Source organism: Microdochium trichocladiopsis (genome assembly GCF_020744255.1).
Source record: "Microdochium trichocladiopsis strain MPI-CAGE-CH-0230 chromosome Unknown B0I36scaffold_4, whole genome shotgun sequence".
Taxonomy (NCBI): domain Eukaryota; kingdom Fungi; phylum Ascomycota; class Sordariomycetes; order Xylariales; family Microdochiaceae; genus Microdochium; species Microdochium trichocladiopsis.
The window spans coordinates 2,879,303-2,900,385 of record NW_025763547.1 but is presented as its reverse complement, the minus strand read 5'-3'; the positions used below and the strand labels follow the sequence as shown (position 1 = coordinate 2,900,385).

The window sequence follows — 21,083 nt, the reverse complement described above, 5'->3', positions numbered from 1 at the left end:
TGGAGGGGCAAATCATAATTTTGCGTCACTGATTGCCGATAAGCCCTGTCCACCCCCACCACTGCCGACTTTTTTTTCTTCTTTCCTTGGTCCTCCCCTCCCGCTGCGGTTGTTCACATGCCCATCAAGGGAATTAATTAAGGGTCCAGTGCCGTTAGCTCGATTTCGAGGTTGTGCCCAATGTGCCCAAAGAGTGTTGCAGGACGTACAAGGAGTTACTTGGTACCTTGAGGGCTAGCCCACACCCAACCTTGAAAGTCTTCAGCGTCTAGGAACAAAGCAGCTCCGGTGCCGCCCTGTCGCAACTTACCACCACTTCCCTTGACGTGCAACACAACCCGAGTGCTTTGGCTGGTGGCATCTGAATCTCGTTGTTGCTCCATAAGCGCCAGCAGTCACCCCAGTTCTTGTCCACCCAGCGCGAGAACTTCGCAAGATGCCTAAAGGCAAATGGATGTAGGTGTATATCCCAAACTGCCTCTCACGGTAAAACCACGTATCTGATGTTTTTTTATCTCGTCACAGCGACCGCAAGACGGCCCAGCACTTCACGCTGGTGCACCGCCCCCAAAATGATCCCCTCATCCACGACAGCGAGGCGCCGGCCATGGTGCTGAACCCCACGACGCTGCCCAACGCCTCCAAAGTTAAGAAGCTTGACGACCTTGCGTCCGAACTGGGCTCCGACGCTGAACACATTCGCGCCAACGAGGGCGAGGCTGCCAACCATGGCATCTACTTTGACGACACCGAGTACGACTACATGCAGCACATGCGCGACCTGAACACGGGCGACGGCAGCGGCGAAGTCGTTTTCGTGGAAGCAAAGCAGCCTGCCAAGGACAAGAGCAAGGGGAAGCAGAAGCAGAGCCTCGAGGATGCACTGCGCCGGCTCGACATCAAGGACGAGGAGCGCAAGAAGGGCCAACTGCTTGGCGAGGATATCCTGCCCTCGAAGAACCTGCAGCGCCTGACATATCAGGACCAGCAGAACATCCCAGATGTCATAGGCGGTTTCCAGCCGGATATGGACCCAAGGTTACGAGAAGTCCTCGAGGCTCTGGAAGACGACGCGTACGTCGACGACGACGACGAAATCTTCCAGCAGCTGGCCGAAGACGGACGGGAGCTCGACCAGTCAGAACTCGACGACGACATCTGGGGAGACGAAGATGAGGGCTGGGAGTCTGACGGTACGGCAAAGCCGACACGAGAATACCAGGACACGGACGAAGCGCCCGCGCTTGTTGCAGTGGATGGCTCAGCCGAGGGAGGACACCCCGCAGAGGGCCCGAACGACGACTGGCTGGAGGACTTCAAGAAGTTCAAGGCCGACGAGAAGGCAGCGGCCAAGACCTCCAAGGCGCCGCTGGCCGGCCGCACCGGAGCGCCCTCAGTGTCAGACCTGCAATCGTCGATGATGACGACAACCACCAACGGCGGGCGCCGCAAGAAGCGCAAGGGCGCGCTGACCTCGACATCGAGCTACAGCATGTCGTCATCGTCGCTTGTGCGCACAGAGCAGCTCGGCCTGCTCGACGCGCGGTTCGAAAAGTTCGCCGAGCAAAAGTACGACCCCAGCTTTGACGAAGGCGACGAGCTCGACGACTTCCCGCTGGACGACGACGACGTCGCCTCGCGAGCACCCTCGCAGTGGTCCACAGCCAGCAGCGTCACCGGCAATGTGCGCAACGACTTTGACGGCATCCTCGACGACTTCCTGGGCAACCACTCGATGCGTGGCAAGAAGCATGTCAGGAAAGGGAAGAAGCAGAGTGGCACAGACGAGCTCGATGAGATCCGGCGCAACTTGGGACCCGCCCGGGTCGGTCGCAAGTACGGCGTAGCTGCGAGGGCTGAGGGTGGTGGTGCCCGAAACGGTGGTGCCTCAAGCAGTAATCCACTTCAGGGCATCGCTGCGTTTGGCGCACCCGCCTCATGATTGGCATTGGAGGTGTGAGCAAAGTGGAGGAAGGGTTTTATCATTGTTTCTGAGCTTGGCATATCATCTGGGATCATTGGCGTTCTTGAAAGCTGCTTGGTTTTTTTCATTGGCGGAATATACACAAACGTGGCAAAAGTAAGGACCCTGTATTTAGATCATGTCGCAGATGGGAACGTAGAGTAAGGTCAAGCGGTACAAAGGCACGCCGCATCTCTTTACCGCTATCGGTCAAGGCTTGGGTGGAAGCCGTTGGCTTTGAGATTGCAGGTGTATATGATCGCGTCGCGAATTGCTCGTTGATGGGCTCATTGATGGGCTCGTTGCCCTGTGCTGTTCGATCACACCCGGCCCTCAGTCATTCACACATCGGATGAATTCAGGCGATCTTTCACTTGTAATATTGAGCCCGTATGTTCTCAAGCATGCCAAGATCTCCACAGTATCATTGCTGTACGACTACAGGTATATATAGCTTACACGAAATATACGCAGATGCGGCGGGTGCCTGCATGAGATGACTGCAGGCTTCCGAGTACTGAGAGCTCGAAAAGTTACATAGTCCATGGAAGCGCATTGCCGAGTGCCTGCCAGCGGCAAAGACCGTTTTTCCGACACTCAAGGAGTAGAATGAGCTGAGAGGCGTGGCGGTACCTTTCTCTACTTGCGGCGTAGGGCATCAACAGCACCAGCTGTGCACGACATTCGACGCGCTGCTCTTATCGATGGCCATTTGTGGCAGGCGGCGGGCGCTCCGGGCCAAATGTGGTTGGAGTGTTGGCAGCTATTTGTGGCAGCGCATGCTGATAAGGCTGCAGAACTTCCTCCTCGGTGTCGTCGTCGTAGTCTCCTACGTCGTCACTCAACGGATCGTCCTCGTCGTAATCCTCCTCTCCATACGTGCTACCTTCATCTTCCACGTCCCCCAAGTCGTGGTGGTGCTCGACATCGTCCGGATGGCTCTCTACCGCGCAACTGTCCAGCATTCCCTGCATCCCCTGCGGGATTCCCCGGCCTTGCTGTTGCATCTGATTGATGATGCTCGTCAGCTTCTCTGTCTTCTTACGAAGATCCCCGAGTTCTTTCAACAGCCTTGTGCGCTCATCGGCAAGTTTCAGTATGTTCTGATTGAGCTTCTCGTTTTTCCGTTTGTACGCCTCGTTCTCCTTCTCCAGTCTCTTTGTCTTGCGGGACATATCCTCCATCTCTTTGCGGAATGTGAGGAACAAGTCGTTGCTGTTGTTCAGCGTGTCCTCCACCTCGTGGAAAGTTAGAGCCTGTCGGACGATTTCAGGGGCCAGAGCTCGCCGTACCTGCTTGAATTTCTCGACGTAGACATTGAGCTGATTTCTCAGCTCGGTTTCGGTCTTTGTGAATGTGAGAACCTGGCTGTTGAGCTGCCGAGCACGAGCAGCATCCGCTTCCGCAGTCTTCTTCTGCTGTTCGTAACGAGCCATGTTCCACTGCACTTCGATCTCTTTCGTCCGCATCGCCGAGTGAAAATGTAATTCGCGTAATTCGTATTGGTCAATGAGCGACTTGAATCGGGCCTTGAACCTGCAGAGGTGAAGGATGCATTAGCAAATCTAGGTTTCCTTTCTTGAGCGGTCATTGTGTCGCCACGTACAGCTCTTCAGCTTTCATATAGACGACTTGTTTTCGGGGATTGTCCTTCTCCTCTTGATACCCCTCGAGAGTTTCAAGAACCTTTCGGAACCGATCGTCGGAAGAAGTCTTGAGCCTGTCGTGTGTGTCGTTGAGAGCGCGGTGCTCATTCTAGGATGAATCGTGAACAAGTCAGCACAAACAGTGCACTAACCAATGGCACTTGGCGGTTCCAGATCATACCTTGAGCTTGTTGTTTTCCTTCTGCAACTCCCTGCACAACTTCTCGAGCTTTTCCTTGAGCCCAATCTGCTTGCTGAGGTCGGTACGGCTCGTGTCCTTCTCCTTCTGCAGCTGATCGGCCCGTTTCTTGTTCTTGATATTGTCTCGTTCGAGCCGTTTCATATTGGCGAATAGTTCAGACGATCGTTTCGTGAGGAGTTCTATCTTGTCCAAATCGCTCATCTTGTTCATTTGGTGATTCAGTTCGCGATTCGCCTTTCGCACCTCACGATCTAAATACCCAACTACGTCAGCAACAGTGTCGTACTCTAGGACGCATGCCTGGTCCTGCAGGCGCCAATGCGCCTGCCCGGGGGGTGATCTGACGCACCGATCTCCGCCTCCTGCTCTTTCTCGGCTGCCGTATCGACCTCGAGCTGCGATATCCTGGCAGCGACCAGTTTTGACGCTTCACTCGAGTCGAACGCTTTCTTCGCCTTGGCCTTCTTGGACGCCGCCCCAGCAGCCGCGTTCTGCGCCATGGCGGTGACCGGAGGAGTTGGTGGGTGGCGTAGTTCGTGTACCGAGCTGTGGCTATGGTGGTGATGGTGATGGTGGTGGTGGTGGCCATTCGCTAGAGGCGCACCTGCCACAGAGTCGTTGTGCGCGTGACCGGAGAGCGCGGGCGAGGAGGAGGTTGATGCCGACGAGAGAGGCGCTGGATTCGGCATTGCCGCAGCGGCAGCCCTCGCATCAGTGGTCGCCATGCTGCCTACGAGGTGCAGCCACTCGGGCGGGCAAGGATGCAGCGATGGGGGCGGGAGAGTTGCTGGTGCATCAAGTGGGCGGAGGGCTCGAGTCGCGGCGCCGGCCCGGCGGGTTGCAGAAGGTGATTTGGCGCAGGGGCTCGTCTTGAGGCCCTTTGGTGGTGGTCGAGACGGTGCCGGGAGGGTGTCGCTGTCGTCGTGGTTGTGGTCGAGGGGTTTGGGCGGCCTGCGAGAGTGACGTGGTCGTGGGGTGAAGACTTTGAGGCGAAGTCGAGTCGCTCGCCTGCCCGAGGTGGATGCGAGCCGGCCTGGACGGACAGCCTAGCCCACTCTACCTAAGTACCTAGCGTCGCTGTTTGTGCGCTTCATCTATGTATGACATTGCCGTGTGGATGGAGGACATGATGGCCAGGCGGGTTCTCTATCTCATGTTTGGCAATCCCCTGGCTGGCCTACATCACAGTACACATTGTGGGATGGTTCTCGGATGCAGAGCATGCAGTGATCACGAGGCTGGACATCCCTCAATTACGCCTGCCAAAAGCGCTCTATGATCTCGAGCTGCAGGCCACACGCAATTCTGGTGGAGCATCATCGATTGCTGCAAGCACTGGACCCGTCTAAACCCTGGCCCTGGACCTCCCGCCGAGAGTGAGACAGGATGGCAAGTCTCAGAGCTCATGTGGTGAGCGAATGTGTCAACGGAGGCTTGCAAGGAAGTTGCATCGTGTAGACTTCTGGCACGACCACGACCGGAGACCGGCTCAGCTGGCAACGCTTTACGCCTCCATTGTGGACCATTTGTGCTGTGCATCATGTTCAGTGAGCCCTGCTTGGTCATCTGACGACAGCCCACAGCTCTGACGACAGCCCACAGCTTAAGCTTCGCTTTTCCCACCTGTGCTTGCCAGATCTTGCATTACGATCTGTCAGTTTCACAGTGTACATAGTTATGGACATGTTTGTTGCTGAGACTGGCATAAAATCCGCTGGGGATGTGGTGTGCCACGCCACCAATGCCCCAATTAGTGCATAGCCAATCTGCCGACTTTCGCCGTACCGCTTTATCCGGATGGGTCCCGCGTCGTCACGGTTCTAGAAAGTCGAAGCGCTGCTCTCCTTAGCCGTCACTTGACCAACTCAGCAGCACCTTCACGCCGCCACTTCTTGTATTATTATACCACTACGTCTTTTTCGTCGCGGCCCTTGTATAACGTCATAGACCGATCTTACCGCATTTTCGGTTGTTTTCTTGCATCATCGGCCACTGGTTTGTCGCACAAAAACTACACCAGCTATCGAGATCGAAGACCTTCGTTTCGTCACACGACGACGACGACGACGACTGCGCAGGCCGCAAAATGTTGCGCAACGCAGCCAAGGGCGCGCGGAAGGCTGTCACGGAGCTCTCGCAGTATCCGAAGCCCGGTGAAAAGCTCCATGGGTTTACTTTGCTGCGTTCAAAGCACGTTCCAGAGCTCCAGCTCACAGCCATACATCTTCAGCACGACAAGACAGGTGCCGACTACCTTCACATCGCGCGTGACGACAGTAACAATGTCTTCTCCATCGGGTTCAAGACAAATCCGCCAGATGACACCGGCGTCCCGCATATCCTTGAGCACACGACTCTCTGCGGCAGCAAGAAGTATCCGATCCGCGACCCCTTCTTCAAGATGCTGCCGAGAACTCTGTCGAATTTCATGAATGCGTTCACGGCGTCGGATCACACATACTACCCTTTCGCCACCACCAACGAGCAAGACTTCCAGAATCTCATGTCTGTGTATCTCGATGCGACACTCAACCCGCTCCTCAAAAAAACCGACTTCACGCAGGAGGGATGGCGCATTGGACCCGAGAACCCAGCTGCTGTGGCAGCCGCAGGTGCCGAAGCGAAGCCCGAGGACTCAAAGCTTGTGTTCAAGGGTGTCGTCTACAACGAGATGAAGGGCCAAATGTCTGATGCCGGCTACATCTTCTATATTAGGTTCCAAGACCACATCTTTCCTGACATCAACAACTCTGGAGGCGACCCACAAAAGATCACCGATCTGACATACGAGCAGCTGCGCAAGTTTCACGCGGAGCACTACCACCCGAGTAATGCGAAGCTCTTGACGTATGGAGACATGCCCTTGGCCGATCACTTGAAGGAGATTGATGCCCAGATGAGCTCCTTCGAGAGGATCCAAGCCGACATAGCCAACAAGAGGCCAATCACTCTTGACGACGGTCCGCGCACAGTCACCGCTCTGGGTCCCGTCGACCCTCTGGCGGATCCTGACAAGCAGTATAAGACTTCAGTATCTTGGGTGACTGGGGAGACGTCCGACGTTCTGGAGTCATTCTCGATGGCCCTACTCTCATCTTTACTCATGGACGGCTATGGGTCACCGCTGTACAAAGGTCTCATAGAGAGTGGGCTTGGCACTGACTGGAGTCCTAACACTGGCTACGACGGCTCGGCTGTGGCCGGCATATTTTCCATCGGTCTTAGTGGCGTGTCAGAAGCCAATGTTGGGAAAGTCAAGGGTGAGGTCCAAAGGATATTCAAGGACGTGCGAGCCAAGGGCTTCGACCAGGGCAAGATCGATGGCTACCTGCACCAGCTTGAGCTGAGCTTGAAGCACAAGACTGCCAATTTCGGGCTGTCCGTCCTACACCGGCTCAAGGGCAAGTGGTTCACCGGCACTGACCCCTTTGATGCTCTGGCTTGGAACGAGACAGTGCAGGCGTTCCAAAGCAGGCTGGCTCAAGGTGGCTACCTTGAGGGCCTCATGGACAAGTACCTTCTTAACGACAACACTCTCACTTTCACGATGGCGCCATCTCAAACTTACAGCGCCGACCTGGCTGCCGAAGAGGAGCAGCGGCTGAATGAGAAGATCCAGGCCGCTACGAAGGAGGCCGGCGGTGAAGAGGCGGCGCGCAAGTTTCTGGAGGAGCGTGAGCTTGAGCTGCTTGCCGAGCAAGGCAAGACCAACACAGAAGACCTGAGCTGCCTTCCCACAGTATATGTGAAGGACATTCCCAGATCCAAAGAGCCCGTGGCAGTTCGGGATGAGGTTGTCCAGGGCTCCAAGGTGCAGTGGCGCGAAGCACCGACAAACGGGCTCACCTACTTCCGTGCCATCAACACGTTTGAGAATCTGCCAGATGAGCTTCGTGCTCTCATCCCTCTGTTCACAGACGCAATCATGCGACTCGGAACCAAGAACATGTCGATGGAGCAACTTGAAGACCTGATCAAGCTCAAGACCGGAGGCGTATCCGTGGGCTACCACGCTACAGCCTCTCCTACAGATTTTCACCAAGCCTCTGAGGGCATCGCCTTTACCGGCATGGCTCTGGATCGCAACGTGCCTGTCATGTTTGACATCATTAGACAGCTAGTTCTCGAGACCAACTTTGATAGTCCGGAGGCTGCCCTCCGGATACGTCAGCTGCTCGAGGCTTCGTCAGATGGTGTCGTGAATGACATTGCCTCCTCCGGGCATGCATACGCCCGACGAGCCGCTGAGGCGGGATTGACCCGTAGTGCTTGGTACGGTGAACAGATCAGTGGCTTGTCTCAGGTCAAGTTGATCACGTCCCTGGCCGGTCGGCCCGAGACAGACCGTTACGAGGATGTCATTGAGAAGCTCAAACAGATTCAGAAGCTTGCGCTCTCCGGCAACAACATTCGCTCGGCAGTGACGTGTGGTCCTGACAGCTCGGCAGCCAACGCTTCTGCGTTGACCGACTTCCTTGCCTCACGGCCTACTCTGTCATCAGCCTTTGCCTCTGGTTCGAAGCCTTCCTTCTCGAGGGATATCAAATCGTTCTATCCACTGCCGTACCAGGTCTACTACGGCGCACTCGCCTTGCCCACGGTATCGTACACCTCGAAGCACGGCGCGCCGCTTCAGATCCTCGCCCAGCTCCTGACACACAAGCACCTGCACCACGAAATCCGTGAGAAGGGTGGTGCCTACGGAGGTGGTGCCTACATGAAGGGCCTCGACGGCCTCTTCGGCTTCTACTCGTACCGCGACCCGAACCCGCAGAATACGCGGTCCATCATGCGCAACGCTGGCCGGTGGGCTGTTGATAAGAAATGGAGCGACTCGGACCTCGAAGAGGCCAAAATCTCGGTGTTCCAGAGCGTGGACGCGCCCAAGTCGGTCAACACTGAGGGCATGGATCGCTTCCTTTCGGGTATTACCGACGAGATGAAGCAGAAGCGCCGCGAGGAGATGCTTGACGTGAGCAAAGACGACGTCCGCGAGGTCGCGCAAAAGTACCTTGTCGACGCTCTGGCCAAGGAGGAGGAGCGCGTGGTGTTCCTCGGCACCAAGCAGGACTGGGTCGACCAGACATGGAAGGTCAATGAGATGAACGTCAAGGTCAACCCCGAGCAGGCCGCTGAGGAGCCGCAGGAATAAGCCGTCGTCGCGGCATAAATGGACTGCGGTCAAGCGCCCCAACCGAGTCGACGCCACAATTTGTAAATATTAACCTGTACAACTCTTGTCTCTAACACTAGATCTACACAGCCCGGGTAACGTCACAAGCCGGTGCCACGATTATACCCAACTCATGAAAATCACGATGTATGGACGACCATGACGGAAGCAGTTCCAACGGCTTCGTCACCACCGCATCCTCGAGAAGCCGAATCCGTGTCTTAACTGCTAGCCCCAGAATATCGGCGTGTCCTGTCCCCATTCGCCCTCCAATCCCCCCATTCGCTGATGACATTCTACATCCACGCATACTTTGCACATACATTCAAACCGCGTTCAGATACGATACATCTCCTTGCTACTCTTCTCCATAGCAAACCAAACCAGGAGACCACTGCTAAAACGCAAGATCAAGACCCCGCCCCCTCCCCCCTTTTTTCGTTCCCTCTTTTCCTCCATCCTTATCATGTCGTCTCCCCAACGACCGCTTCCCTCTTCCTCCTTCCCCTTCTGATCCGACCTCTGTTTCTGCTCCTTGACCCTTTTCACCCCGCTGCCGTCTTCGCGTGTTTCTCCTCACAGAGAAACCAGAAGATTTCATCATCGGAATAAGGATTAAAAGCCAAGGCGGTAGTATCACCATGGAGGAAACGTGAACAGTTGGGGCGGGGGGATTTAAAAGGGGGGGCTGTTTCCGGCGAGAAGATAATATGGTACAGAATAGGGGAGCAGAAATGGGGTGGAAAAGGGGTGGAAAAGGGGTGGGAAGACGCTCGTTCATTTCAGACTCGGATTCCTTTGAGTTGTGGAATATTTCTCCGGACTATCGAACAGAGTACATACATACATACATATACACACACACGCACGCACACATTCTTCTTCGTATCCGTATATCGCCGCGCAGTTGCAATCCACTCTATGTCAGCGCGTGACACTTTGGTCCTTGTACTTTGTGTTTATAACCCAGGTTCCCTCCGCAAGGTGCATGGATACAAGCGTGGTGGTTGGATCGTGATTAACATGGCTCGACGATGTAGATGTCGTACAGGAGAAAAGCGACAAAGACAAAAGCGATCAAGACAATATCAATACGTTTGTTCACGGTGTGAGAGACAGTGTCGTAAATGATGACATGGTTCTTATATTAAAACGGCACAAAGCGTTTTGAGTGCCCAGCTAGTCAAGCCCAGATGAGGGAATGTGATGAATGTAAGATATGTGCGGAGGTGTATCCCGACGGAGGGCATAACGATGCATCATCCCGCCAAGACCTTCCAGTATGCCATATAAACTTTTGCAATGTTTTATTCGACAAGAAACCAAAATGAGCTCAACATTTTGACAAGGTCGAGTGCGCAATACTGCGCCGAACTACTCAAAGCCCCAGAATGGCGACCGCGCCAGGCTCGCTGCAGACGTAGATGACGTCGTGGCTGTCGCTGAACCCGTTGAACTTGGTGGCGGAGCACTTCGTATAAGCGCCCATGTCCTCGAAATAGAGCCAATCACCCACATCAAGCTCATGGTCAAAGCGGATGCTCTCGGTGATGCGGTCAATACCATCGCAGGTAGGCCCCCAGAAGGAGTATTCGATGCCGGCACTGAGGGTCTCAGGCAGGGCGTGGGCATAGGGGGTGTTGTACAGAGTGTTATTGGCCACACGCAGAACCTTTGCCTCAGGGTGCTGGTGGTCAAACATGATGCTGCTGAAGTTGCCGTACAGACCGTCATTGAGGTAAGCCATGTAGCTGGTCTCGCCCGAGACTGGGTTGTGGATGGAACGGCGGGCGATGATGTTGCAGGCAATAGTGAAGGCAGTGGACACGTAATACCGGCCGGGCTCAGCAATAATGCTGATGTTGGGCGGGAAATACTCGTCCAAGGCATCACGAAGGACGGCGGCCATCTGCTCGAAGGTTTCGCCAGAAAAGCCACCGCCGACATCGAGCGTCTTGAGGTCGTACCCATGGTTGGCAGCCTGGCCAAAGACGTGCTTGGCATCCTGAACGGCCTTGAGGAAGGCAAGAGGGTCAGAGGCTCCCGAGCCTACGTGGAAGCTGACACCAACGACATTCAGGCCGAGTTCCTTGGCGAGTGCAAGCAGGTTGTCGGTGTCGTCAAGGGACGCGCCAAACTTGAGGCTAAGACGGCACAAGCTGGAGGAGTCATCGGTCAAGATGCGCAAATAAAGCTCAGCCTCGGGGTAGAGCTTGGCAATCTTGCGGAGTTCGTCGGCATTGTCGAAAGTCATCTGCTTGACTCCCTGGTTGGCAACATAGCGCACGTACGAGTTGGTCTTGCAGGGCTGTGCGTAAATGATGCGGGTAGGGTCGACGCCAATGTTCAGGACCTGCTCAATCTCGGCCTTGGAGGCACAGTCGAAGCCTGTGCCAAGGGCAGCCAGGAGCTGAATGACCTTGGGGTCGGGGTTGCATTTGACGGCTGACCACAGAAGTTAGTCTTGGCCCGCAGTTGAAACTTGACAGCCGGGTTATATAGATGGCCACTTACCATAGAAAGGCTTGACTCGGGGTAGGTTCTTCTTCCAGCGCATATGCTGGCGGTAGACCTCGCCGAGATCACCTACAAAAAAGGTATCTTCATCTCCGGGCTCGCAGGTTTCGTGGTCGATACTCTCTACGCGCTGGCGGAGAGCATCGCCAATCATCTGCTTTGCATAGATTGCGCCATGGCGACTGTTCTGCTGATCGAATTCCGGCTGCTTGTGGACGAAAATTGGATTATTTTCGAATTGAACCGGTGCGTGGGGGTGCAGGGCAGCCGTTGCCATTACCATATCCCTTGACTTTTGTTGGCGAATGCGCCGGACAAGCAAGAGACGGTTGGTGTTTGGTGGTCGATGAGGACAGAAGAATACCTTGTTGTCGGACACTGAAATCCGATGTCAAGGATCAAGGGGAACTTTACGGTCAAAGTTCTCGTGTGTGGGAAAAGGTTGAAGGTGGGTGATCCGAGAATGGATGAGTGGTGTTAAGGGGGTCGAAAACGGTAAGTTTCTGATCCCAAAGTGATCTGACGAGGTCTCCTCGACTCTCCCTCCGTTAGAGGAAGAACCACGGAACTCGTCCTATGCGGCAGCTGAGGGGAGGGTGAGGATTCGGGGGTTGGCTGGGGGGTCCGGTCGAACGGCGGAGGAGCGTGGTGGTGCTTAGGCGACTTCAGCAGAGGGCGGAGGAGGCCGAGAGTTGATGATGTGAAATGTCTGCCGAAGGCTGAAATCTTGATCAGAGACGAGCTTAACGGCCGTGGAAGCCGTAGTAACCGAGGCGCCTTTGAGAAGACCAAAGGCGGGTCTTTTGTAGGGTTCGAGTCGGTGTGAGGATTTCACGCAATTGCGTGGGCGGTGGGGAGCGCCACGAGGGACACTGGAGGGGGTTTGTTGTTGTCCGGAGGATCTGGCTATGCGCGAATTTCCAATTCGCGGGGGACGGTGGTTTCAGCGCGGCGAGGAGGAGGCTATCTCGAGCGGTCGAGCGTGTGTGGAGGATAGTGACGGAAGTCGCATGAGGAAGAGAAGAGGGAAGAGGGGGGGAGAAGCGTCGAGTTGTGTTGTGGTGTGGTGGAGGATGTGGACAGAGACTGGACGGGGCTACGCAGTGCAGTGCCTGGTGCTAGGCCCAAACTGGCAGGGGAGCTGGGCGCTGAAAAATCGTCAAAGGCGCACACACCAGACCCGACTGGGCGCGCGCAAGGTTGGCAAAAAACCGGCAGGCCGCGGGCAAATGAGCGGGCGCCCGGTGCAAGTGGGAGTGGGTCGTTCCTGCCAGGGCTGGTCGGACTACCCGGGCTGGGCGGGGAGCTCTTCCAGTACTGTAAATTGTTGTTGCACACCAGAGACACATGCACATTGTGCAGCGCTCACGCATGCGGCTCGAGGCTACAAAACACATCTGCAGCTTAGTGCCTATCTGACCAGCGTCCTGACTGAGAAGATCATCAACAATAGATGACAACGAGTATCTGCTGTGGCGGCCAGCAAGAGCGATTCTGTGACACCGACAGTATTCGACAGCGACCAATGAGGGCAGTGCACTTTTTTTTTTTTCTTTCCTCGCAGCCCAACCCCAGGGCTCGAGCTTTTGGTGGGGCCATTCAGAAGCCGGGGGCATGTGAGCCCAGCTCATGACGTACCGGGCCCCAGTGTTTCAGACAACGCTGACGACTTGAGGCCAAAGCTACTTAGCGTAGGGACGTAGCCATGTTGCGCATGCGATCATCTGCATCTCATCCTTCGAGACTGAAAGGTTACAGTTCGCCCTCCGTCAACCATGGGGGCGTGCCTGACCTGTCTTCCCGTGACTGAAACGACCCTTGCGCAGCACCAAGAGGATGACTCCTCGGGTTGTGGCTGTGTTGCATCCTGCACGGTTCATAAGGCCTCCCTGCAAGAAGCGGCACACCTGCTTTGACGGCTGCAGAGTGGCTGGCCAAGCCAGGGACGATCTCGATGCATGCAGGTCGCAGCACGAACCGGTGGTTGAGCAAGATTGACTATTCCACCAGTGCTCGGACATCCTTAGTCAGCTCCATACATCGGACTTCGAGAGCAACCGCTTTCGCATTCACCACCACAGCGGCGCTCTCGCAGTCCACCAACTGCCTTTGCACTGACCGAGGGCTTGCCACGCTGATAGAGTCAAGTGCGACTTTTATGGCTTGTCCTTTGATTATACGCACCCCGAGCATCCTTATTCATCTTCTTGTGTTGCCGCTTTGCACCATGTCCACGCTGGCGACTGAGTTGAAGCAGGACTCCGCCACGATGCGGAGGTGCAGCAACAACAACAGTGAATGACCATTCCTTAACATGTTGACAAGATACAGCTACCCCTTCTGAGCGCGATTTTCTGTCAAGCATTTAGCCTCGCAGCTACCCTAGCTCCCGGGGACGCATCCGCCCTTGTGCCGGACTCTTGTACCACCCGGTGCAGATGAATGTGCTAATCGAAATACGATGTGCTGCTGATCTCCAAATGAGGGGCACAGGTCTTGACGGGCATCCGGGTGGGGACCTAGAGACGGTGGTCGATCTCCTTAATGCTGAGATATTTTGTTGCTATGAGCGGATTTTGATATGCCAAACAGAAATTATGCGTTCCCCCTTCTCAACTTCCGAGTTGTTCTTGGGAAGCTCCTGGTAAGACCGATGATAGCCTCGTGGTTTTGAAGGAACGGAGGCCTCCTATCGGTAAATCAAATGGCTCACTTGTGAGCCTGATCTTCGAATGCGGTAATGTAGCTGCCATGAGTGCCCATTCCACCCATTGTTGTGCCGAGGTTCACTCATCCTCACTTCAGATGCATGGTCCGCACTTCCCGACCAAGCAAGCGAACCGTCGTTGGATGTCATTTTTGTTCATCTTCTCTCTCTCTAGCATCAGCAACATTCGTGTAAATGCGCCTCTTGTTGACTTCTCAACTTTAGAGCCTTGATGCTATCCCACGACAGCGAGTTCTCTTCGAGTCGCCAGCCATCATGCTTGTCTCTTTCTGTGCTTCCTCTCGTCGCTGCTCTCAAGGTCGTCCTGGGTTTTCGGCTGAGAATTCCAGTGCACACCACGTTGATGTCACGCCGACTCGTAACAATCGACATTCGACCGGCCTGAAAATATATGCCAGAGCCTGAAAGAGCATTAAACTCATGAAAACACCCACAGATCTCTCCACGTCCATGTTATCAAGCAAATATACTCCCCCATCGAATGCCGACCCCGAGCTTTTGCGCAGTTCAATATCACTACAATAAGACGAGCATCCGAAAGTATGCAAAATGAAAGTCTCCCAAGCGTCAATGGTCCCAAACGGCGTCCAAGAGGTGCAGTTTGTACAGCAGCAACGATAAAATGAAAAGGCAAACATTTGCCGTCTCTTCCTGTGATGTTGCAGCCTCTGGTTACTACATGGCAACTAAAAATACTAGTAAAAAGCTATGGCGATGAGAGATGCATCTGCGCGATCGTGCAGCAAGCCATTTCACTTCATCGTTGGCCACGCCTGGAGAGCCGACCTTGTGAGCTTGGGGCATTGAAAGCCAGCAAGCAGAATCTGGTGCATATCGCCGGAACAGCTCGCACATAAAAAGCCTCAGACGACCGAGGTTGAAATGAAGGTGCGGTGGGGTAGTTTGGGTCAGAATAGGATTCTCCAGAAGCTGTACACACAGTGTCGCAGAGGGCAGCGGGGGATAACCAGCCGTCCTCTTGCAATGTCTACGTGATGCAATCGCTTTTTGCTGCCATTCACGCGGTGTTTACAGTCGACAACGCAAATAGTATATTAAGGTGTCATATCGAGGTTGTCCAAATATATGGTGTTCATGCCTCCGCATTGGAAAGGCTGACCCCAAGCAGGTGGGGCTCTGTAAATGCCATAAAACCCCATGCGCAAACTTAGGAATCCCATTCCATCCCGGGTCAGCAGCCCTCGTGGCGTTTTCAGCCTCCGCCCTCAAGTGCCTCCCGTCTTCTGTGCAGAACCACGACCAGATCGCGCTGGCCAAAAGCCTCGGCGCAGAGGCATGGAACCATAGCAGAATACTCCAAAGTGTCGACCAAGAAGGTGCAGTGCATTATAGAGTATGTGGAAGAGACGTTTGCCAGGGGATCCAATCGATCGCGATCGGGAGACGGCAGCAACCTTAGGAGCTGCCTGCAGTGACAAGCACACGCGGTGCGGGGCCGCTAGCCAGAGGTCCTGCGCACACTCGAGCGGCGATCTTGCTCCGTGGAGGGGCCTGGCCCTGGACTCGACATCTCAATCATCCCAGCTTCCAGAAACTCCCATCCTCGTCAGTCCGCGCAGCCCTTGCTCGCCGCTATCGACTTCATAACGTCCGACTACGTCTCCCACGGCAGCGGACCCTCTGTCATTGCGGTACGCTCGTTGGTTCGTCAAACAACCATCCAGGGATGCGCAGAGCCCTCTGATCGCCCATAGGCCACTGTCGCCACTGCGCGACGCCAAAATCGGCAGCCATGGCTAAGTTCTCTGAGACTGCTCGCGAGCGGGAGCTTTTCAGGTGCGTTGCTGCATCCTCATACATGCCTGGCACAATCCAGTTATTCCCTGCCGTGGCAGCAAAGCTTTCGGCATGGGCTCGCAAGCTACTGCCTAAACCCAACGGAATGGACTTGACGAGCGGTATTTGCTGATTCTGACCCGGCGCAGATACGAGGCGTCTGCAATATCCGGCACAATCCCCTCCGTTCTTGGTGTGCCGCCAATAGCTCCCCTCACGCAGCACGCGCCGTTCCAGCATGATCCCATCCTCACCTCGCTAGCGCAGCTCTGCGTCTTGCGCCTGGAAGCCGCCTGCGCGTACGTTTCCTTCTTCGAAACACAGTCGCAACATGTCGTAGCCTGTGCGGGCAGAACCTCCAGCATCTTCGACGCCGCGCCAGAGACGGATCTTCTCGACCTATGCGGCAAGGCATTCCCGCGAAACTCGTCCATAAGCGAGCATGTCCTCCAACTCGAAGATATCGTTGTTGACGCAAGCATGCCACAGGCATACCGTGGTCAACACCTGCCAGTCTCGCATGTCTCAGACCTCGCCAATGACCCGCGATTCGCTCAGCACCTGTTCGTAGTAGGCAAACCTGGGATGCGCTGGTATGCTGCCGTCCCTATCAAGTCGCCGCGCGGAGCAAATATTGGTGTCCTGAGTATCTATGATCCGCAACCAAAAACCGAGGACAATATTCTTCCTGACAATGCCGCTCGGGCTCTCCGCGAGGCATCATGCGCCATCACTCAGCACATGGTTCTGCAGCGTGCAAGCGACGGCCTCCGCCGTAACGAAAGAATGGTGCGAGGGCTCGGAAGTTTTGTTGAAGGGAGCTCCGGGTTGGCATTCTCTGAGAAGTCGGACAACGTTGCGTCCTTTGAAGACGCTGGCACGGAGGGTTCGTTGAATGCCCGCCAGCAATTTCTACAGAGGAGAGCGACAGATGAGGACCTGACTAGCCGGGAGCTCTGGGATAAGATTAAGGAACCCGAGCCCTCATCACAGACGTCTTACTTTGCGCAACAGTACCGCGCTCCTAGTATGTCGGGTTCTCCGCCCTTGAGTACTGGCTCTGTGCCACCCTTTGTGCCAAGCACCACCGGCATATCTACTGGCAGCATCATAACCGTGGGCTCCGAAGCGTCAGACGAGGACCCCCTCGCCGCCGTCAAGACGATATTCTCGAAGGCTGCCAACGTCATCAGGGAGTCACTCGAGGTAGAGGGAGTATTGTTCCTTGATGCTAGCATTGGCTCATTTGGTGGCATGGTTGCCACAGACGACAAGATACATTCATCAAGATACGCCACTGACGTACCAAGATATTCTTCGAGCAGCGAGAGTAGTACAGACAGTCTCGACGAGCGTTTCATGCAGGAGACACAGAAGCGGTGCAGCGTTTTCGGATTCTCGACGAGTGATCACTCAAGTGTTGACAGTGACACCGCATCCTCGTTTCACACGCATGTTCCGGAGAGGCTGCTGAGCACTTTGCTCAGGCGATACCCTCGTGGTCGAATATTTCATTTTGGCACCGACGGGACCATCAGTTCGGGAGATTCAGAAGAGGAGAAGCTCCGTACCACCAACGTGGAGGATTTCGCGGAGAAGACCGATGGTCAGACTACGGCTCAGGATAGCCCAACCAGGCGCAAAGCATCCTCCCGCCCGTGGTCTAGACGAAATGAAGGGAAATCGGTCTTCAAGATAATTCCCGAAGCTCGGAGCGCTATCTTCATACCATTGTGGGATGCCAGCAAGGAGAGGTGGTATGCGGGTGGTCTCGTCTGGACAAGGACACCGGCACGTCTTTTCACCAGGGAAGGCGAGCTGAGCTACCTGCAAGCCTTCGGCACTACCATCATGTCGGAGATCATGCGTTCCGATGCTCTCACAGCAGACAAAGCGAAGTCGGATGTGCTAGGATCACTTAGCCATGAACTACGATCACCTTTACATGGTGTCCTGGCTGCTGTCGACCTCCTCCGCGGCGAGACACTCAATGCCTTTCAGGCCGATTTGTTACATTCGCTCGAGTCGTGTGGCCGCACGTTACTAGACGTCGTCAATCATGTAAGTCGATGATGTCCAACTTGAAGTAGGCCTATCGGAGTTTTCAAATGTCTTACTTAGTTCATCAGCTTCTCGACTACAGCAAAGTCAACACTTATCTCAAAGAGTCACGAGACAATCGCCACAACGACAAAGGCACCAGGCCAGGGCCATCACCCAGTCAAACTGTAACCGGACCACGCAGTTTGAGTACGGTAGTTCACCTTGACGTCCTTGTGGAAGAAAGTGTCAACAGCGCTTTTGCCGGCCATGCGTTCCAGATGCTGTCCATAGCGCAAACGGGCAGCCAGAAGACCACACATGATGCTGATGTCTTGGCGATGCGAAAGCTCGACATCATGGATGCCATGGAGAGCTTCGGACATCAAGGCAAGAACACCTCTGACCATGCGGCTCGACTTGGCAAAGTCTCCGTCTTCCTCCAGATTGACCCTCGAGTAAAGTGGACTTTTTGTACCCAGTCTGGAGCTATTCGACGGATCCTGCTAAATGTGTTTGGTAACGCGCTGAAGTACACTGAGCAAGGGTTCATCTCCGTCTCGATTCACCAAGAGACAGTTTACAGCAAGAACAAGAATGCCATAACGCGCCTCAAGCTGTCGGTCATGGACTCAGGGAAAGGGATCAATCCTCAATTTCTCCAGCAAAAGCTTTTCACGCCCTTTGCCCAAGAAGACAGGCTTGCTCCTGGTACAGGCTTAGGAATGAGCCTCGTAAAACAAATCGTTCGTACGCTTTCGGGAAGCCTCACCGTCGAAAGTCAGGTTGGCGTAGGCACCTGTGTGCGAGTATCCATTCCATTGCAGAGTGCAGCCTCATCAGTAGACCAAGACGGCGGCTTCCAAGAGCAGAAGGACGCCCTTCGCGGGCTTCGAGTCTCGATTGCCGGTTTGGATCATCCCATACGGCTCAATTCGAAGCGTCACGCCATTCCCGGTTTCACACCTCCCCTGCCCTCAGAGATGATGAAGACCATCTGCTCTGACTGGCTCCAGATGGAGGTAGTGGAATTAGGTAACCACGACGTCCGCCCTGATCTGATCCTCTGTGGGGAAGACGGCCTGTTCGATGTGACCCGCGAAGGCAGCCTCTCTGAGAAGCTGACGCCTACAGTTGCCATCTGTTCAGACGCTGTCACTGCGCACAGATATAGTATCCAATCCGAACAAGCTAATGCCGGCCGCATCATCGAGTATATCTCTCAGCCGTGAGTTCCCAACCCTCCTCGACTCTCCGTCTCGAGGGTCCTCTACATCTGGAGATTTATAGCAAGCTAACAATGTCAAAGCGTCGGGCCGCGCAAGCTCGCCAAATCATTAGAGGTGGCCCTCAACAGGTGGATAGAGTTTGCCAAATCGTCACCCTCTGAAGCAGGAGAGGGAGGGATCATTCCTTCGACACCTGGGGCTTCTGATCTTGTACTAGCGGTAGCTCAGCGTGAAGAGGCCTCTGACAAGGCGAATGAGATGGTGCTCAGTCTCAACCGAAGAAATGGCACGGAAGAGCCATTGAGCCTGATCAAAGAGTCTTCAGAAGGCGAGGATGGCCGGACGCCGACTCTGCAGGCAGAAGATAAATCCCTCGCGGCCGAAAGTTCGGTAACCACTAGTGCAAGGCCGCAGGAGCAGACTCAGGGAGATGGGGAGTCTGGTAATACTGACGCCACGAGCCAGGAAGCTCCACTTTCGCCAGCAGACACCTTTCTCCTGGTCGACGACAACAAAATCAACCTACAGGTTAGTGGAATTCTGTTGATCCAATCACTCCTCTAGCTAACGTTTGGATGGACAGATTCTCGTTTCTTTCATGAAAAAGCTGCAGCTCCCGTATCAAACCGCGAGCAATGGTCTCGAGGCATACGAGCGCTACAGGGAATCGCCGCGGAACTATCGCTGCATTTTGATGGGTAAAAACTCCGTCGGTCCCACCAATATGTACAAGCTAACGGGCATTTGTGCCAACCCAGACCTCTCGATGCCAGTTATGGATGGACTAGGCGCGTGCCGGCGTATACGCGAGTTTGAGCGCGACTACAAGCTTAAGAGCACGACAGTTGTGGCTTTGACGGGGCTTGCCTCGGTAGAGACACAGCGCGACGCCTTTGCCAGCGGCATGGACCTGTTCTACACGAAACCGGTGAAACTGAAAGACCTGTCGGCAGCAATATCGGAGCGAAAGTTGTGAGGCAAGCAAGAGATGTGCTTACACAAGGCCATGCCGGGAGCGACATCCACAAATTACTGCTTTTCATCTGTGATATGATATTATGGAAGCTTCTAGGAAATGTTTTCGGGGTTTTAGCTCTGGAAAGATAGCATGGCGTTTGGGAAAAGCATGACTGGTCAGCATTTATTAGAATCACGGCCACGGTCATCTGGTTTTGGTATTATCGTAATGCTCATATACGGTGCGCTTGGCAAAGAAACACGATGCCCAATGAACTTTTGAGAACTGGCCGCGTAAAATGTGCAAGTGTCTGTGAACGAATAGGCTACGTATGCTTCAGTCTGGCGTCAAACAACTGCACACAGTCGGTTGACGAGCCACGAACAGACCTCGGGAGGTTAGAGTGGTTTAGCTCAGGTCACGGGACTTCGCGTGTGACTGGCGCGCCCACTGTTCCACTATCCCGTCACTCTTCCTGCACATCACACCCCTGCTCCCTCTTCTTTTTGCTTTTTCCAGCTCAAGTCCACGTCCCAGCGCGCGCAGCCTCGAAAGAAGGCAGTCGCATGCGCTTACACGCGGCTCGGCAATTCATCCCTGGCGCCGAGCGCAATGGCAAGCGCCCAGCTTGTCGAGGCTCTTAGCCAGGGCCGGAGCCAGCCGGTTTGGCCTGTACTGGGGGACGGCAGCTTTCAACATCCCACGGACGGCCAGAACGACACACAGGAAAGCGACTTCGCACAGATATATAATAGGCACGTCCGCGACCATGTAAGCCCCCCCCCCCTGCTCGTGCGTTCCCGCTCCGAGAGCGCTGTTGTCTGTCGCTC

General features: G+C 54.9%; 5 protein-coding genes across 5 annotated transcripts; 3 read left to right on the top strand and 2 right to left on the bottom strand.

The window, feature by feature from the left end:
• The first annotated feature begins 96 nt into the window (after positions 1 to 96).
• On the top strand, positions 97 to 2,338 carry B0I36DRAFT_321534 (Low temperature viability protein). Its single transcript, XM_046153718.1, has 2 exons — positions 97 to 456; positions 526 to 2,338. The coding sequence occupies exons 1-2, from the start codon at positions 437 to 439 to the stop codon at positions 1,940 to 1,942; spliced, it is 1,437 nt and encodes a 478-aa protein (XP_046014308.1). The 5' UTR covers positions 97 to 436; the 3' UTR covers positions 1,943 to 2,338.
• Positions 2,339 to 4,825, bottom strand: B0I36DRAFT_321531 (myosin-like coiled-coil protein-domain-containing protein). The gene is made up of 4 exons (XM_046153717.1): positions 4,161 to 4,825; positions 3,791 to 4,062; positions 3,570 to 3,718; positions 2,339 to 3,499 (listed from the first exon to the last, which is right to left on the bottom strand). Exons 1-4 carry the CDS (start codon positions 4,534 to 4,536, stop codon positions 2,662 to 2,664), a joined length of 1,635 nt encoding a protein of 544 aa, XP_046014307.1. The 5' UTR covers positions 4,537 to 4,825; the 3' UTR covers positions 2,339 to 2,661.
• Positions 4,826 to 5,897: 1,072 nt separating this feature from the next.
• B0I36DRAFT_362138 (Metalloenzyme, LuxS/M16 peptidase-like protein) lies at positions 5,898 to 8,963 on the top strand (the record flags this gene model as incomplete). Its single annotated transcript, XM_046158605.1, has 1 exon — positions 5,898 to 8,963. The coding sequence occupies one exon, from the start codon at positions 5,898 to 5,900 to the stop codon at positions 8,961 to 8,963; it is 3,066 nt and encodes a 1,021-aa protein (XP_046014306.1).
• Positions 8,964 to 10,362: 1,399 nt separating this feature from the next.
• On the bottom strand, positions 10,363 to 11,778 carry B0I36DRAFT_362137 (pyridoxal-dependent decarboxylase; the record flags this gene model as incomplete). Its single annotated transcript, XM_046158604.1, has 2 exons — positions 10,363 to 11,429; positions 11,499 to 11,778. The coding sequence occupies 2 exons, from the start codon at positions 11,776 to 11,778 to the stop codon at positions 10,363 to 10,365; spliced, it is 1,347 nt and encodes a 448-aa protein (XP_046014305.1).
• Positions 11,779 to 15,772: 3,994 nt separating this feature from the next.
• Positions 15,773 to 20,528, top strand: B0I36DRAFT_321525 (uncharacterized protein). The gene is made up of 5 exons (XM_046153716.1): positions 15,773 to 16,026; positions 16,176 to 18,087; positions 18,156 to 19,294; positions 19,376 to 19,823; positions 19,879 to 20,528. The coding sequence occupies exons 1-5, from the start codon at positions 15,983 to 15,985 to the stop codon at positions 20,269 to 20,271; spliced, it is 3,936 nt and encodes a 1,311-aa protein (XP_046014304.1). The 5' UTR covers positions 15,773 to 15,982; the 3' UTR covers positions 20,272 to 20,528.
• The last annotated feature ends 555 nt before the right edge of the window (positions 20,529 to 21,083 follow it).

Excerpts from the sequence above, each read along its gene's own strand:
- B0I36DRAFT_321534 (XM_046153718.1), top strand. The coding sequence starts at position 437 with ATGCCTAAAGGCAAATGGAT. Across the intron at positions 457-525 it reads ATGCCTAAAGGCAAATGGAT|CGACCGCAAGACGGCCCAGC; the intron begins GTAGGTGTATAT and ends ATCTCGTCACAG.
- B0I36DRAFT_321525 (XM_046153716.1), top strand. The coding sequence starts at position 15,983 with ATGGCTAAGTTCTCTGAGACTGCTCGCGAGCGGGAGCTTTTCAG. Across the intron at positions 16,027-16,175 it reads CGCGAGCGGGAGCTTTTCAG|ATACGAGGCGTCTGCAATAT; the intron begins GTGCGTTGCTGC and ends GACCCGGCGCAG. Across the intron at positions 19,824-19,878 it reads ACAACAAAATCAACCTACAG|ATTCTCGTTTCTTTCATGAA; the intron begins GTTAGTGGAATT and ends TTGGATGGACAG.
- B0I36DRAFT_321531 (XM_046153717.1), bottom strand. The coding sequence starts at position 4,536 with ATGGCGACCACTGATGCGAGGGCTGCCGCTGCGGCAATGCCGAATCCA. Across the intron at positions 3,719-3,790 it reads AGGAAAACAACAAGCTCAAG|AATGAGCACCGCGCTCTCAA; the intron begins GTATGATCTGGA and ends GATTCATCCTAG. Across the intron at positions 3,500-3,569 it reads TATATGAAAGCTGAAGAGCT|GTTCAAGGCCCGATTCAAGT; the intron begins GTACGTGGCGAC and ends TCACCTCTGCAG.